Source organism: Anas platyrhynchos, chromosome 2, assembly GCF_047663525.1.
Source record: "Anas platyrhynchos isolate ZD024472 breed Pekin duck chromosome 2, IASCAAS_PekinDuck_T2T, whole genome shotgun sequence".
Classification (NCBI taxonomy): domain Eukaryota; kingdom Metazoa; phylum Chordata; class Aves; order Anseriformes; family Anatidae; genus Anas; species Anas platyrhynchos.
This window is the reverse complement of record NC_092588.1, coordinates 78,247,402-78,260,613: the sequence shown is the minus strand read 5'-3', so window position 1 is coordinate 78,260,613 and position 13,212 is coordinate 78,247,402. Positions and strand designations below refer to the sequence as shown.

The 13,212-nt window shown below is 35.7% G+C and overlaps 1 protein-coding gene across 3 annotated transcripts in view; it reads left to right on the top strand.

Annotated features, from left to right (window-relative positions):
* EXOC2 (exocyst complex component 2) overlaps positions 1 to 13,212 on the top strand; it is a 154,088-nt gene that overhangs the window by 86,102 nt on the left and 54,774 nt on the right. For all 3 annotated transcript variants that reach the window (XM_072034988.1, XM_027451693.3, XM_005022854.6), the window contains 4 exons: positions 2,060 to 2,185; positions 6,449 to 6,573; positions 10,702 to 10,770; positions 11,050 to 11,207. In XM_072034988.1, the coding sequence (XP_071891089.1) occupies positions 2,060 to 2,185; positions 6,449 to 6,573; positions 10,702 to 10,770; positions 11,050 to 11,207 (478 nt within the window). The remainder of the gene's footprint in view (positions 1 to 2,059; positions 2,186 to 6,448; positions 6,574 to 10,701; positions 10,771 to 11,049; positions 11,208 to 13,212) is intronic.

Here is a 13,212-nt window from a genome sequence, read left to right as displayed (position 1 = left end):
ATTTATTTTCAACCAAATAAAAGGCAGATACGAATCTCAGAGACAACTTTTTGTGGAAACCAAAGAACTATGGGAGACACGTAAAAGTTCTTAAAACCTTTTATGCAATTTTCTTTTTATTTTGAGTAGAATCTCTGCAAGGTACCAAATGCATCTCACATCTTTTTTTTTTTTTTAATCAAAAAAAGAAGACATTGTTTTACTTTTTTCTGCACGGTTGCTGGAATGTTTTCACACAAGTTAATTATTGCAAATTTACAACATTTAAGATATGTTTTAAAAGTTAAAGGCATTTAATTCCTGAATGCAGAAGATATGTGACCTTAAACAGATCTCTGTCATATGGGCAGTTGCATAGTACATGTTCATAATTAACTATTTGCAGCATCCATACCTACTCTAAAAACTTCTGATAGCTTTATTTTTTTCCTTTCTCATATTTTTAGTTAATTCAGAGGGAGAAGTCTTTTCCCAAATCAACTTATAGTAGAAATTGACCGTGGTGCTACTTGCCCATTGCAGCAGATTCCGTATAGCTGAAAATTCATTAATTTTCAAGGTGTAATAAATATAAGCCAGTTTTAATAAGTGGTGTAGAAGTTGAATAGTCAACATATTCATAATGCAGGCCAAATATAGTCAATTAACACAACGTATCCATTGCAGTTTTTCACTATGTAGCAAATAGATCTGTTTATTTAGGTATTTTATAGTGTGAATGGTAATAACATGAAGCAGGGAACTGACAGCTCTGTAATGACAGTGCCTCCTTGAGGCCGCAGGAAAATCTGTTTAAAAGCCATTAAAAATTATGGGAGGAAAAATTATTTTCAAAAAGAAGCAAAAAACAATGCTGTCATCTATTGTAAGTTTGCAGTGATTTTCACAGTGTTTAATATTGTTCTTTAAATCCTGGCTGTTGAAGTAAAGTGACTAGGTGTATCTTTACTACAACACTGGTCTGACAGAAACATAAATTCAGAAGAAACATACTTCAAGTCCTTTTTATTTTGTGTTATTCTTGTTCCTGTATACAGTCATGTTAGAATTAGTGCTCTTACTGTGTGGCTTTCCTGTTATTTTAAGTGAATGCAGGTATCGATGGAAAAGATCAAGCAATATAAACTCAAACTCCTAGATTCTCACTACAGAATTCCTTATGAATTGTGATTAATTCAAGTTCAGATGTGTTACAGCTCACTTGGCCAGTGCTGATATCCTTTTTGGTGGTTACTTTCAGAAATATATCTGTAAAGTGAGATGCATAAACCATCATTGTAGACTTCAAGAGAAATACCAGCAGCGCTTTAGTATATTTAAAAACAGAAATAAAAAATCGTCATGGTCTTCTCATTATGAAGTTGTTTTCCAGAACGTTTATTAGACTCCAAGTATACACCTCCACCAAGTTAGATCATTGTTTAGGGCTTGCTTATAGTGATCTACATAGGGACAAACACTCAAAGAAAATATAATTAATTTGCAAACAGTAACTGGTTCTTTGAAAAATATATTCTGTGTTTTGAACCATGTGTACATAGGGGGTGATTTATAGACATGCACAGGAATATGGAGCAATTAGTTCATCTGCTTCACGATGGGTGGATTCTTACTACCTGAATTCTGTGTAGGTCAAGCATCTAAGAAGTAGTAGAATACTCTGCCCTTTACTGCTTCAGTTGGAGACACAAGAAGCCTTTGCAGTTGAAAAGTATATTCAGTCATATGCCAGTGTGTGTCACGTCATTAATGGTATAAATACATATTTATCCATGGCTTTCAAGCAAATAATTGTAGGGTCTTAATTGTAAAAGCTGGGAAATACAGACCAAAGAACATTTTTCGCGTGATAAGTGGTTTTGGGTTTGTTGTGGGTGTCAATAGCCGTGTTTTTGAATAGCATTTGTGTGGATGAACAAACAGTCTAAATAAGATTAAGAATGTTTTTGATAGATAACTTTAGTCTTGTATCACTTCCAAACTACTTCTGAATCCATATGCATTTTCATGTCAATTGATGTGCAAAATCATTATTACTACTCTTCTTCCCCCTCCATAGGCACCTCATTGATCCACAGCCCAATGTTAGACCTGGACAGTGACGTGCGTCCATCTCCAATTGGCCACCTCAGTCAAACTGCTTCATTGAAAAGAGGCAGCAGTTTTCAGTCTGGCCGTGATGATGGTAGGCAACTGTTTTGTTTGGAAACACAAATCTGTAATTCCCTATATCCAGTGTGCTGCACAGTCAGAAAAACAAACAGAAACCTAGATTCTGTGTGTTTATTGTTTTGGTTTGTTGGTAGACAGCAAATCTCTCCAGTCACCATTATTAACATTATGTGCTGCTATAGATTATCTTAGATCTCTGTGAAGACAAAGTCTTAGAGGCAAATTTTGAAACTTCACTCCAAATGTTTTTTTGTTTGTTTGTTTGTTTGTTTTTGTTTTGTTTTGTTTTGTTTTGTTTTGTTTTTAATGTTAGGAACTGTGTTCTTTCTTTTTGTGTATTACCGTTGCTTATCAAGGGGGTCTTCTGTTTCTTGTGTGATTTTTTTGTTTGTTTGTTTGTTTGCTTTTTTTTCCAGAATTAAAAAGCAGTTCATTAACTAAAATCTTCGTAATTTTTTTTTTCCACAGTATCAGATTTTTTTCCCCCCTTTACATAACCACCTACTTTCCTATTGCTGTTGTTACATCTTTTGTGTGCGTTTGAGACAGATCTTGTATTTGCTCCTTCTGTGACTTCATATATCCAGTTCTGGGTCCCTTATTTTCTGAGCTTAGAAGGGGAAACAAAAGTGTATGACTTAGCTTGAGCAGTGTGTCCACAACCAACAGAGCCCTTGTGTGTCAAGAGTGTCTTCAGTGCACCTTGTCCAAACAACAGGAGTCTTTTAATAGTGAAATCACAGGAGTCAGAAAACATGCATTTCACAGGAGAGGTCATTTCTTACCAAGCTGCTTGAAGCTCTGAAGTGTAAGTTTTGACATAAATGCTTTAATAGTTTTATTTCAGAAAGTTCAGCATTCACACCAGTTGGGGGTGTGATATTTTGTTTTGTTTAGATCTTGAAGCTATGCAGAAAGCAGTTTTTTATGAAGAACTTTCTGGCTGTGTTCTGCTTTGATGTTGCTCTTCTCCCAACTCTGTGGGCTTACTTGAAAAAACATCTATAAATATCTGATCTTTTCGAGCACAAAGAAGAATGAAGGGAATCTCTCAAGAGCATAGTGAAGAATAATGAAAGAATTGTACATTCTTGTGGTGCCACAGTGTAACTTTACAAGTGAGAAAATTAAATTACTTTGTGATTTGAAACTGAATGTTTGTATTTCAAAATATATGTGTATACTGAGTAATTGCATTACTGTATTGCTGTTAACTTTGTCCTTTCTCAGCCCAGAGCCTGGTATTTACAGACCAAAACAGTGAATTGCTTATTGTTCTGTGCCACCATTACTACAAGCTCTTGGTTTCTATGTAGTACTTGCATGTTTTGAAGTGGTTTCTGCAACACTATCAATACACATGCCAGACAATGTAGCAAAGCAGCATAGTTAGTCCAGTTTCTTTTTTTTTTCCTTTATTTAATTTCTTTAGCATTTCTCTCAACTTAAATAGTTACATTTAGTGAAGGCAATTTCAGTTTCATTGATTATATTTGGCTTCAGATTCTTAGTTATGGATCCATAACCTTTCACAACCTGGAAAAGATCATGTCTTCAGCAAGTTTTTCAGATTCTGTAACCAGCAATTCAAACCAAATTTCAAAGGAAAATTGGAGGATCAGAACACCACAATACCTTAGGAATCTAATCCAGCACAGACCCTAGAGTCTGAATGAGTTGCCTCTGACTTAAGTTCATTGCTCCTTAGGTGCTCGTGCCCAATGCATGCTTAGGAAGAGCTGAGGGCTTTGCTGTCTTGCTGTTCTCAGAGCGGAGATCCAAAGCAAATAAATAATTTATGATACCTGTGCACAAGATGCCATTCCAAATATGCCATTATGTACTTACTCTCTTTTCAGGCAGTATGCGCACCCTTTTATTTTTCAGAAAATTTGAGGAATGGCATAGTTTTTTTGGTTTCATTTGGTTTTACTCCACAATGTAATTGACAGTCATTGTACATGACATTTTTTTTTGAACAAATTGCTTTGAATTTGAAACTGCAGTATTCAAATATAATTCAGCTCTGGCTAGAGTGCATGTTTGCGAGAATGTTTGAACAAGAAATCTGGTTTCATCTAGTTTCATCTCTAGGATGTTATAGCACAGATTATAATAGAATAAATAGAATGAAAGAAAATGTTTCATCAAATTTTAAGAAAATCTTTAATATAGATTGGAGCTTTCTCTAGCAACGAAGTCCAAATATGCTGTTACTTATGGCCTGAATGTCCTTTTGCCATGATATGCGATAACTTACTCTAAGAAGTATCTGCTGTCTGTAGACTTGAGACTAAGACAGCCTCTGCAATAGGCCTGAAGTATTCTTCCTGGAAGAAAAGAGTATCATGCGTAAAGTAAATTTTGTGTTTATAGTTAGGAACAGACATCCCTGGTCATAACCTTAGGTTGGCACTGGAGCTTTTGGCAAAGATGATCTGGTTTCCAGGAGAAATTAAAATCTTTTGGTTAGAAGTTGGTTTGTTGGCATTACAGAGCCTCTGTTGCTATAGCAGTGTTGGCCCGGCTTCCTGGCACAGTCACAGCCTATGTTAGTAAGAAGGCTTTTTCTGCTACTGGGTCTAGACCAGTTCTCTGACTGTCATAAACTAAGCTGGCAAAAGCACAGCTCTGACATCTGTGTGTCCACCGTACAAGTTTTGCTGTTTGAACTTCGATGTTTTTATGCTTCCTAACGGGAACAGCACTATGAGTTGAGTGTTACACTTCAGTTATGTCAGAGTCTCTCTCTAAAGAGTCTCTCTAAATTTAGGCTTCCAATGTGATTTTTGGGTTCTTGAATACTAACCCACAGTCCCTAGACTTTTTCGCTGTGATGAAAAAGAATGCTTTGGTTAGTGGAGATGTTTATCCACCCAGTAAACAAGTGGACCAATACTTGACCTGCACCTCTAGTGATGGATGCTGCTGAAGGCATGCTATGGAGATTCAAGGAGAATCAAAAGGCATTCAAGGAGATTCAAAACCAGCTACTAACACGATAAAATAGTGAGGCTCTGGTAATGTGTGCTGGTTACCTAATGTGCTATTAGGCACCTGTTTTGGCCTAAATGGTGAACTCCTATGGATGGATGATATTCTCTGGCAGGCTAAAGGCAAAAAAAAAAAATCTGCATTTCCAGAGTTATGTAGGGTAATATCATGTTTTTAATTTTTTCGTTTATAAAAGATCACGGTTGGTTTAAAAAATAATAACAACAGCAAAAAAGAAAAAAAAACTCTTTAAACAGTCTTTTCCGAAATCTGTTTATTTTCCTAACATTCTAAAGTAGACTTTAATTAATAAGGTGAAATAAAACAGTCTTTTAGCATGTAAAAATTGCCTATATATCTTGGTTTGCTAAAAACATCATTATCAAGAAAGGTTCTGTGGAGATGGTGGATGGTTTTACAGAAATATTTCATTTTCCTTTGGTTTTCATATTAATCAGCACTTTTCTTCTGCACATTTTCAGCTTTCTCTTTACTTTCCCTCTGCCAGTCTCTTTTGCCCATTTGATAAGAAACTGCGAAAAGTTATCTGCTGCCAAAATGTAAGCTATTTTGTTTTAATAGCCAGTGCAGCAGGGCTGTAAGTAGGTTGGTGAAGTGAGAGATGTGGCAGTGTTATATGATAATTCTGATTGTGTTCTTCATCCAAGACTCTCGGTATATACTTAGTGCTACATTTATTGAGTTTGAACAACAGTATTGGAATCTTCCCTGTTTTCCAGAGAAAAGATTTTCGCAAACAAATGGAAATGAAGATGAGAGGTTGGCAACTTTCCTCAGGCCACAATGGAAAATTCTTTGAGCTAGAAATTAAGCAGATCTTCCCATTGCCATTGTTTACCTTTACCAAACCCGTCCTAGCAGCCCTAATTCTTTAGCATCACCACCTCATCATCTGAAACTTTGAAGGTCTTGATTGGTTTTATGATACCGTAACGTTTAGTGGTTTGAAGACAGAAGACCAGTTGAATGGATTGTTTGGTGAATTGTCTGTACATTCTGTCATAGTGCTGGCACCTTGTAAGCATATGAGAAAATAAGAAAGAACTTGCATGTGTACCAATTATTTGCATATATATGGACCAGGCTGTTAAATTTTTCCACTCCTACCTGAAAGGTTTTATATCCATACTGTATAATCATTTGTGTAATACAAGGCAACAGCAAACCTATTTTATTATTTTATATATTTTATTATTAATGCAAAGTTCTTTTTTTTTTGCTTCCTCTCCCTCCCCCCCTCTTTTATTTTCCCCCTTTTTAGCCTGGCGATACAAAGCACCTCAGCAAGTTGTGTTTGTTGAAAAGTTGACAAAACTTGTTGTGAGTCAGCTGCCCAACTTCTGGAAGCTCTGGATTTCTTATGTGAATGGAAGTTTATTCAGTGAGGTATGGATTCTTGTATATAAATGACTTCTAAATAACAAAGTTCCATAATAATTAGGTTTGAAGTGTTATATTTCACTGGAAGAAGTGACTGGATTTTTTTTAATCTGAGGGGTTTATAAAACAATTTGTAAACTTTTACACATTTGAGAGATGCTACCTTTGGTCTATTACAAATGGTGACATCTAGCTTGTCTGGTAATACTAGCCTATAGAAGTGAGGTTCTTTATTTTTAAAAGAATGAAAGCATACACTGGAATTACTTAGAATTCTGCCTGTGTGTGTGTTCCAGATGCTGGAGTCAACATCTGTGTAGTTTCACCTCTTGATCGTAGGTCACCAGCTGCCCTTCTTTGGTGATCTTGAAGAAATAGCAAATTGGCTGAAGGATAGAGATATGTAAGAGACAAAGTCATAGAGGAAAAAAAAAAAAAAAGCTTCATTTCTTTGGAACGGAAGTACTCATTTCTTGAGCTTTAAGAATTTGGAAGTGAAGATAGGTTCAACGCCAGAGTTGTAAAATGACCAAGACGAGCACTGTACACAGAAATGCTACAGGGAGTCTAGTCTGAAAGTAGTCAGCTGCAGTCACCTGTGCGCCTAGTCTTTGCTGAAGTGATCTGTTTTCTACAAATTCTGTAAATAGAATGATGATACTCCAAGATGCAGAAAGTATTAAACAAACAACAAAAAAAAGTAACAATTCATGCCATCATGTGCCATTTCTATGTGCACACTATTAACACATTTGAAAAGGACACATTTCAGAATTAACTTGGTATGGGTAGTATACTGTTTACCATCATAATCATTAACAGATGAATATAATACCTTTTGTTTTTGTGTTGTTGTTAAAAGTTGGTCACAGAATATGTTTTATAGAGAGTTTGCTTCTGGTCCTCAAGCTGTGCTGTTCTTTCTCCAGAAGGAGATCTGTAGTGATGGGATATTCCCGAGGTGCGAATCTGACAAAGACAAACACATGATTTAAGCACAGTGAGAGGTAGTGCCCTGTTCCATCAACAGATTACAGGGCACTAATTCACATTTAATCACTGCAAAGTCTTGTGGCTGCAGGTTGAACGTGCTCATTCTGGATCCTAGAAAACTCTGAAGGCAAGGTCTGCAAGTAGATGTAGCGTCAGTTGGGTTACTACGAAACAGGCAGAAAATAAGCAAGCTTTTCAACGTGCATTATTCATATCAGCTTCTCTTTATTAAAGTTTCTGTATTTCTATAGTTAAGCGTAAAGGTTTGTGCATCTAAAACTTCTCTGTTTAATGGTGGCAATATCGTTTCATCAGTTGAGATAAAATCTTGTCATGCTTACAGTGTCCTGCTATGCTTACAACCCTAAGTCATCACAATTACACTATTCCACTAGAAAATAATCCCTGAAATAGAACTACAGTGACAGCTAACTACTATTCTTCGCAGATTTAGTAGAAAACAAAACAAATTGTGTAAAGGCAATTTAGATGCTTGTTTTGCTGTTTTCCCTTTTCTCTAACTGAAGAATTAATTTCTCAAGCTGTCAGTTCTATTTGTTGTCACTGTCTGATATCCAGTGCAATGTTTTCATATGATGATACTGATAGGTACTATAGGTACTATGTCAAACACAATATAAAGCTCCTAGCAGCCCTAGTGAAATAGATTCTATTCATAATCTTCATTTCACATGATAAAATCAAAAGAAAGATACTACATTTACTCATGCCATTCTGTGAAGGAGGTAGAATCAAGAATAAATCTTGGTACTGTTAGCTTTCACAAAAGTTATTTTGTAAGGGAAATGACAGCTTTCATATTTGATCACAATACTATTGGAAATTAGACTTTACAAATTTAAGTTATTGTGATTTTCTTTCTCTGACTACAATGAAAAGGAAAGCAGTTTCTAGAGAAACTGAGACTTGAATTGTAAATGAGGTTGAGGAAATTTTGCTCTTGAGAGTGACTGCAAGTGGAAAATGCAATGATCTTATGTTGGGTTTAATCAAAACATTGTTTCCTTATTAATTATTAAAAAAAAAAAAAGAGAGAAAAAAAGAAAAGGAGGAGGTAGTTTTCCCATTAGTCTGCAAGGTACCTGTACTTTTCTTCTGTTGGGACAGATTCTGAGCTTGTAAGACGTTAACCCCCCATATGCTTGGTATCTTCTGGTCTGTTGATCAGTATGGAAGACCCTCCAAGTTCTTAGGGAAGAGAGGAGGAACTGTGTCCTTTTGAGTGTCTGCATGCCATAAATCAACAGACAGTGACAGAGAGGACAGTGTGGCACAAGCTAGAAAACTTCTAGAGCACCCAAGAATGTGTCACCATGTCTCATTCAAAGCTTCATATGTTTTAGATTTATACATTCAAGATGTGTATGTTTTTCTATAAGAGACCATACAGATTTTATTTGACCTGTAAGAAATTTATTAACTGTGTTACTTGCTGTTTGTTGTCATTCTGGAAGCAAAGTGACACGCTACTATTTTGTGAGAAAAGTCCTGTGAAAATGGCATAGACAGTCATTTCAGTTAACTTGAGCAAGTGCACAAGGCATTGTAAAAATGGGGAAAGAAAATCCCCACTTATAAATAACAAGCTGTATTTATTTTTTCTTGTTCGGTTTGTAGGGTTTTTTGGGTTTGGGGGGGGGGTGTGCTTTTTGCTTCTGAAAGGTTAGCTTCTATGCCTTAAAATATTGTCAGTTAAAGATTTACGTGATATTTTCAACAGTTTAAAAAGTGTAGTTCTTTGAATCACTCTAGGTGAAGTAGCATATGTGAGTAGTAACCGTTGGTTTTACCACAAAATAGTTTTGGTCTGTCTGTGCAGGAAAGGTTTAAGATTGGTCTTCAGCAAACCACTAAGAAAAGAAAGATATCAAAGATCTCTGAACTTTTTCTTGTTCTTTAATCCAGCTGCAAAACGGTGTGAATTTTAACTTGATACCTGAGGTTTAAAGGAATACTGCTTCTTTTCTTTTTTAAGGCATTAAAGAGAGAAGTGGTTATTATACATAGAAGTAATTCTAAAGTTTTGTTCTCCTTGTCTGAAACTCTGCAAGTCAGCTTTAAAGTACAACAGTTTCATACCTATCTATTTTCCAGAATGGTTGAGCAGTTTTAGTTCTTTTTTCTAAGTTGTGATCATTTCAAAAGATGTATTTTATCCTAAAAATGTGAAACACTTTTGCTAGAGATGGAATTCAAAAAATACAGCAATTTCAAGTTAATGACTTGAAAGTAAACGTAGTCTCTGAGAATAAACTGTTGTCATGTTATTGCACTTCTTGTCCAGTAGATGTTGCTGTACATACATTAAACAGGAGATTTTCTAACTATAAAATTCTATTATCTGCGCTTAACACAGTATTTTAAATAACTTTTTCGGTACAATTTGCTTTGTGTTCTCAGTAGACTCCACAGAAGGTTGGAACTACAAACAGGAAGACTATTAGTCAAACCATGTTTTTCTTCAACTGTAACTGTCTCATGCAAAGCGTACTCACGTTCCTCAGTTCTCAAAAATGTGAACTGTCCATTAAGCTGATGATTATTTTGCAGACTCTCTTTTACAGTTAGTTGAATTATTTCAAGGGCTTTTTCAACAAAATGCTGCTCTTAAAACCACACGCACACAAAATAATATAAAATAATAATAATGATTTAAAAATCCCCTATCCATGTTGTAATTCCAAATTGCACTCATTCCAAAAAGTGTCTGTCACTTCATATTGATGCCTTTCTCTGGACACCTTCCACACTGAGAAAATAGTTTCTTCATACAAACTTGATGCACAATTAGACTATATATGTTTAGCTCTCATTAATATTGTAATGAGAATACGTTGACTTCATGAAGTTGATATTTGAGCTACTCTTACATTTGTCTCCAGCTTTGTCTTAAATACATATTGTTCCTCAGAATAAAACGTTTGCACACTGATCTACTGTAAGTAAAGTTTACTGGTATATATAGTCTGCCTATTCAGATGGCATGAGTTAGTTTTTATAATTACATCATAAACTCAGTGTTCGGTTTTCACTTCTTCACTTTGAAACCCCCCTTTTTCAGAATTATTTTAACAGTGGTTATGAGATACTTACACTTTTCAATTTTCTCATTTTCACAAGACTGCTGAAAAATCTGGCCAAATGGAAAGATCGAAGAAAAACGCTAGGCAAAGACAAAATGATTTCAAGGTAAGTTATGGGGAGTAAACGTTGCTTTCTTTCAGTTGCCTTTCATACCAGGATGTTTTAGCATCACCACCTTGAAAATCAGATTTCTTAAATCATCTTTGTGCCCTTATACCTCATCCTTCCATGCTCTCTGTCATATGGAACCTCCTGTAAATCATATGTTACAAGATATTGTGTCTAGCAAGTATAGCAAGTGTATAGCAAGTATAGCAAATATATAGTTTAACTTCTTAAGCATACTGATAGAGCTCGATTTTTCTTTTCCTTATTCTGATTCAGAAAATGATTCAAGAAGTGATGCACTCTCTGGTGAAACTTATCCGTGGAGCTTTACTTCCATTCAGTCTCAGAGAAGGAGAATCAAGGCAGTATGGTGGCTGGGAGATGAAAACTGAACTTTCTGGCCAGTGGCTAACACATGTTATCCAGACAGTAAGGTAAATGGAGCTGTTGACCTACAATATGATGCTATTCCTGGAATGTGTATGTTCTAACACAAATTGTTTTGTTTGTTTCATTAAATACTCTTGCGTACTGAGAATGTTAATGCTTTCAGAAATACAATCATGAAAAATAGCTTAGGGCAGATTTAGGATTCTGCAAGCAAGTTTAATTTGTGATGTCTCATGATACGTGCTTATTACAAATGATATATTCATTTTTTCCTAGACCACCTTAGGAAAGGGTTGAATAAATGATTTGCATGGCACAGCATAGAAGCTCCATGAATGAAATGGGATTTGATTCTTTAGGGTAAAATTAGGTAGGCAGCTTTGCTATTATTAGCTTTATTTACTACATATCTTCCCATCTCTGCCAAAATAGATAAAAATAACATGCCTCTCAGTATAGTATCATTTTCAAATCACAATTTGCTTTCGCAGTTGTTTTACGAAAGGTGATGCTCCTGCTTACAATGTCATTCTGCTTATAATTATGTTTGTTTATAAACTTAGTGATGTGCATGTCATCAATTACAAAATGTCTCAAAAAATACATGGAATTTCCTTCCATTTGTCCATGGAGGGTATATGCATCATCATTATCATTTGGAAATTCAAGTAATAACGTGGATTTGATAGCATATTTCTTACTTACTTTCTTACTTAATTACTTTACTATTCAAAGTAAATAACAAGCAAAACACAGGTGATGAAGAGAAAGGGTGTAGTTAACTCTTACTCATATGTTAATTCACATGTATTTAACTCTTACTGCAGATGGAGCTAACAATGATATGCACCTGTTGTTAAGTCTGTTTAACACTTTGCAGAAGTCTGTTGTCAGTTACATTATCTGAATTTCACATGGATTTATTTTTTTTTTTCTGGATGGTTGAAGTTTATTACTCTGGCTGAAGTTTATGGAAAGCTTCCAGTTTAATAAGGAATGGACTTGGCATTGGATGAAAAATACATAAAGGGGTGAGGGAACAGGCTTCAGCATGCGTGTTGCCAATTTATGAAAAGTAATCCAATTACACTCAAATTATAAAAATCTAGTATTTACCACTTGCACTGGCTTGGCAATTTGACCAACAGATTGTCTGAAGGTTGGTTGTGTGTCAGAGTCCTGCCATCTGAGATATGATCCAGTATAAGGTTATAAGATATGTGAAGGCTCTTTTCTAGGTATTCTCATCATTCTTTCTGGCTACTGCCCTGGTAATGAGTACCAGAACTGAAATCTGGGAAACTGTCTCTTCTTCCCATTCTTTTCACCACCTCATGTTGTTAGTGCTCTTAACAGGAGTGAGCTAGGGCTTAATGCAAAGAAAGCAGTCAAAAGTAGAGAAGAGGGGCAATCTGGACAAGAGGGACTGAACATACCACGATATGGTACCAATCAGTGATGACCAAATCTTAAATTTTTGCAAGTACTGCAGGTCTTCGTTTCAAGCTCCGGCGTTCTTTGACAATCTAATTAATTCTTGCGACTCTCACCAGTAAAGAAGTTGGACTGCTCTCACGAATAGTCTACACATTACATATAAACTTTACTTGTCGCAAAGTTATATGATGACTTATGTCTTATTTTTGTAATTCCCAACATCTAGTCATCAAGAAGCACATGATGGGATTAGTCATTTCCCAAATTAGTGCTTGTATCTTAATTTTTCTATTTGTTTATATACATCAGAGAGCTTACAGTGAGGTGGTTACATGCTTTTTTGCCTTGTATCCCACTCTGTCATTGCCTGGTGTAAGCAGTAGGTTCCAAAGGATAAATGAGAGCTCAGCAATAAAGTGAAGCCATCTCCTGCAAGACTTTGGCCTCATTATAGGGATTAGAAAGATGTGTATGTTAGGATAAGTTGTGTGAGGTAAAGCTGTGCGCTCTTTTGGGAATGCAGTCGACTCCAAGTACAGGACTTTTATGCAGCCTGAAGTCACTTAAATTTCTCACAGATGGCTGTTTACGTCCTGTGTTTTCTGCATGACT